At 42.7% G+C, this 2,343-nt stretch overlaps 1 protein-coding gene across 1 annotated transcript; it reads left to right on the top strand.

Annotated features, from left to right (window-relative positions):
- Positions 1 to 689: 689 nt before the first annotated feature.
- On the top strand, positions 690 to 1,711 carry SARC_01611 (hypothetical protein; the record flags this gene model as incomplete). Its single annotated transcript, XM_014304663.1, has 2 exons — positions 690 to 741; positions 1,437 to 1,711. The coding sequence occupies 2 exons, from the start codon at positions 690 to 692 to the stop codon at positions 1,709 to 1,711; spliced, it is 327 nt and encodes a 108-aa protein (XP_014160138.1).
- Between the last annotated feature and the right edge of the window lie 632 nt (positions 1,712 to 2,343).

Here is a 2,343-nt window from a genome sequence, read left to right as displayed (position 1 = left end):
TGTGTGTGTGTGTGTAGTGTGTGTGTTGTTATAGTATATATATATATATATGTATATATATATATATAGTATATATATATATATATATGTATATATATATATATTATGCCTGAATGTGTTTGCGTGTATGTATGTGAATGAATATGTGCAGATGTGTACATGTCTATATATAAACCACTTATTGCAGTATTGTTTCTGTGTAGGTATGTGTTGGAATTATAGACGCTGTAGGTACTCACACCTTTGCTTCTGCCAGAGTGGTAGTATACATTCCTTCACAATTACGATATGTGGGCTGTAGTTTAGTTAGTGACGCGTGTTGCGTTGGCGGTCTGAACGGCTTTACATTACTACGATTACATACATTATTTGAATGCGCTTCTTCCGTGTCATATGCTGCAATTCTATTTTGTATGAGACCTTGTATATTCAACTTATATCGAATCATCAGCGCTGCAAGCTGCATCCTGATACCAAGCGAATAAATCACAAAGATCAACCTGTAGGACGACTCCGGTTGTATATTTGTATACAACTACATACACGCGTAGATGCCCAAGCATGACTACTCAAACACGTTCCTCCATAGACACATCCTCACATTTGCCTGCTTCGCTTGCTAATGAACGCAGAGTCTCGTGGACCCGCTCACACTGGCGCGAGTGAGAAACGAAACCATTGCACAGCGCATGTCGCAACGCCGGCAGCAACTGGAGAGCATGCCAGCCTATCTGCCTCCTGGTATGCAGGCTGGCCAAGACATAGCGGGTTGTGTATGAGTGTTGGGTCAATGGTTGTATTTGGAGGATATGCTAGTCTCTCTGCCCCTGTGGTATACCGTACGTGTGGATGATCCGTTGTGTGTGAGCCATGGATCAATTTATGGTTTTTATGGATATGTCATCCTCCAAGCATAGATGTGGAGCTGTGTGTGAGCTATAGGATACAGTCAACGCAGGGTGCTGGGATGTTCAGCACAGGCATATGACAGATACTCACACACGTGGCATTCACCTGCGGCCACACATGCTTTCGCAATATACGTATATGTATATGTATATATATATATATATGTGTGTGTGCATGTATGTATGTACGTGTCTATGTATTCATGTATATATATATATATATATATATATAATAGCATGTCAATTGGTTTTATTCTTGGAAGTGTAGGTCCGCCACGCTGGTGTCCTTAGATGGATTGCTGAGACGTTTGTTTATTTATATAGAGATTGCTCTATGCGTGCGCATATAACAAAAAGAAAGTATAGTATCATACCCAGCTAAACCAACATATAACTAGAGAGCCTACCGCTCTTGCGCCATTTGGTCAACTACACATACAATATCCTCTACATACAATTTGATATTTACATTGATGTTTGGTAGCTGACTCGTGCAGACTTGTACACATTCTCTCGTCCTGTTCTCAGCCGTCAAGCTAGCGGTGGTGTCTGAGCTGCGTGCGTTGCAGTTGTTTGAGTTGCAGCAGAGCATGCGCCGACAGTTGACACAGGCCATGCAGAAGGACACTTTCCCACAAACAGCTCTCAACAGACAACACTACCGTCGTCCAAAGAAGCAGATGATCCGAGGTAGGCGTATGCATGTTGTTGCTGGGAAAAACTGGACTAGTATTCTGTGCTGGCTGTTTTGTTTGATTAGCGGTGGTCTGTATGGTGATAGCGAGTTCTTCAAGTTTGGATAGACTATACGTGTAAGCGTGGTGGGTGTATGGGAAAGGTTTGTGTTGATAATGGTGTTGTTGGACATCTCGGCTGCAACTGGCTGTGACCAGCCATGACAGTCGGTGCCCTGTGGCAACTGTTCCTTCCAGCACTCGTTCAGCCTCATGGCTTTAATTGCAATATATCACAGCTTGTGTCAAGACATTCGGGTTTTCATGGTTTTCATGGCCCTACTCGTGATCGCTATTCGTCTTATATAGCTCAGGCCGAAGTATTTATCCTACAGTAGGAGTTATTGTGACATTTCCAGGTGATATAGTGTGCTGTAGCCTAAGCAGGGGGTACACTACTGTCTACAAGGCATCCTGGGACTAAACACACTCTTACATGCTCTGATACTACCAACACATGCCGAATAAACCACGCGAACATATATCGGGTGGATGGTAGATCCCTCACACACTCGAAGTAGCAGCATGCATTTACTTATGTGTACGTACACTTTTCTTGTATCTAAGCACAAATGCTCACTCGCGCGAACAGCCCCATTCAGTGGGGCTGTCGGCCTTGAGTTGCATGCCTCCGAAGATTAAACCATTATTATATATAAATACTGATGAATATACTCATATAAATATATATATATGTGTGT

The sequence above is a fragment of the Sphaeroforma arctica genome (genome assembly GCF_001186125.1).
Source record: "Sphaeroforma arctica JP610 unplaced genomic scaffold supercont1.65, whole genome shotgun sequence".
NCBI classification, from domain to species: Eukaryota; class Ichthyosporea; order Ichthyophonida; genus Sphaeroforma; species Sphaeroforma arctica.
Note: the sequence above shows the minus strand (reverse complement) of the source record. Positions and strands in the feature narration are given on the sequence as shown.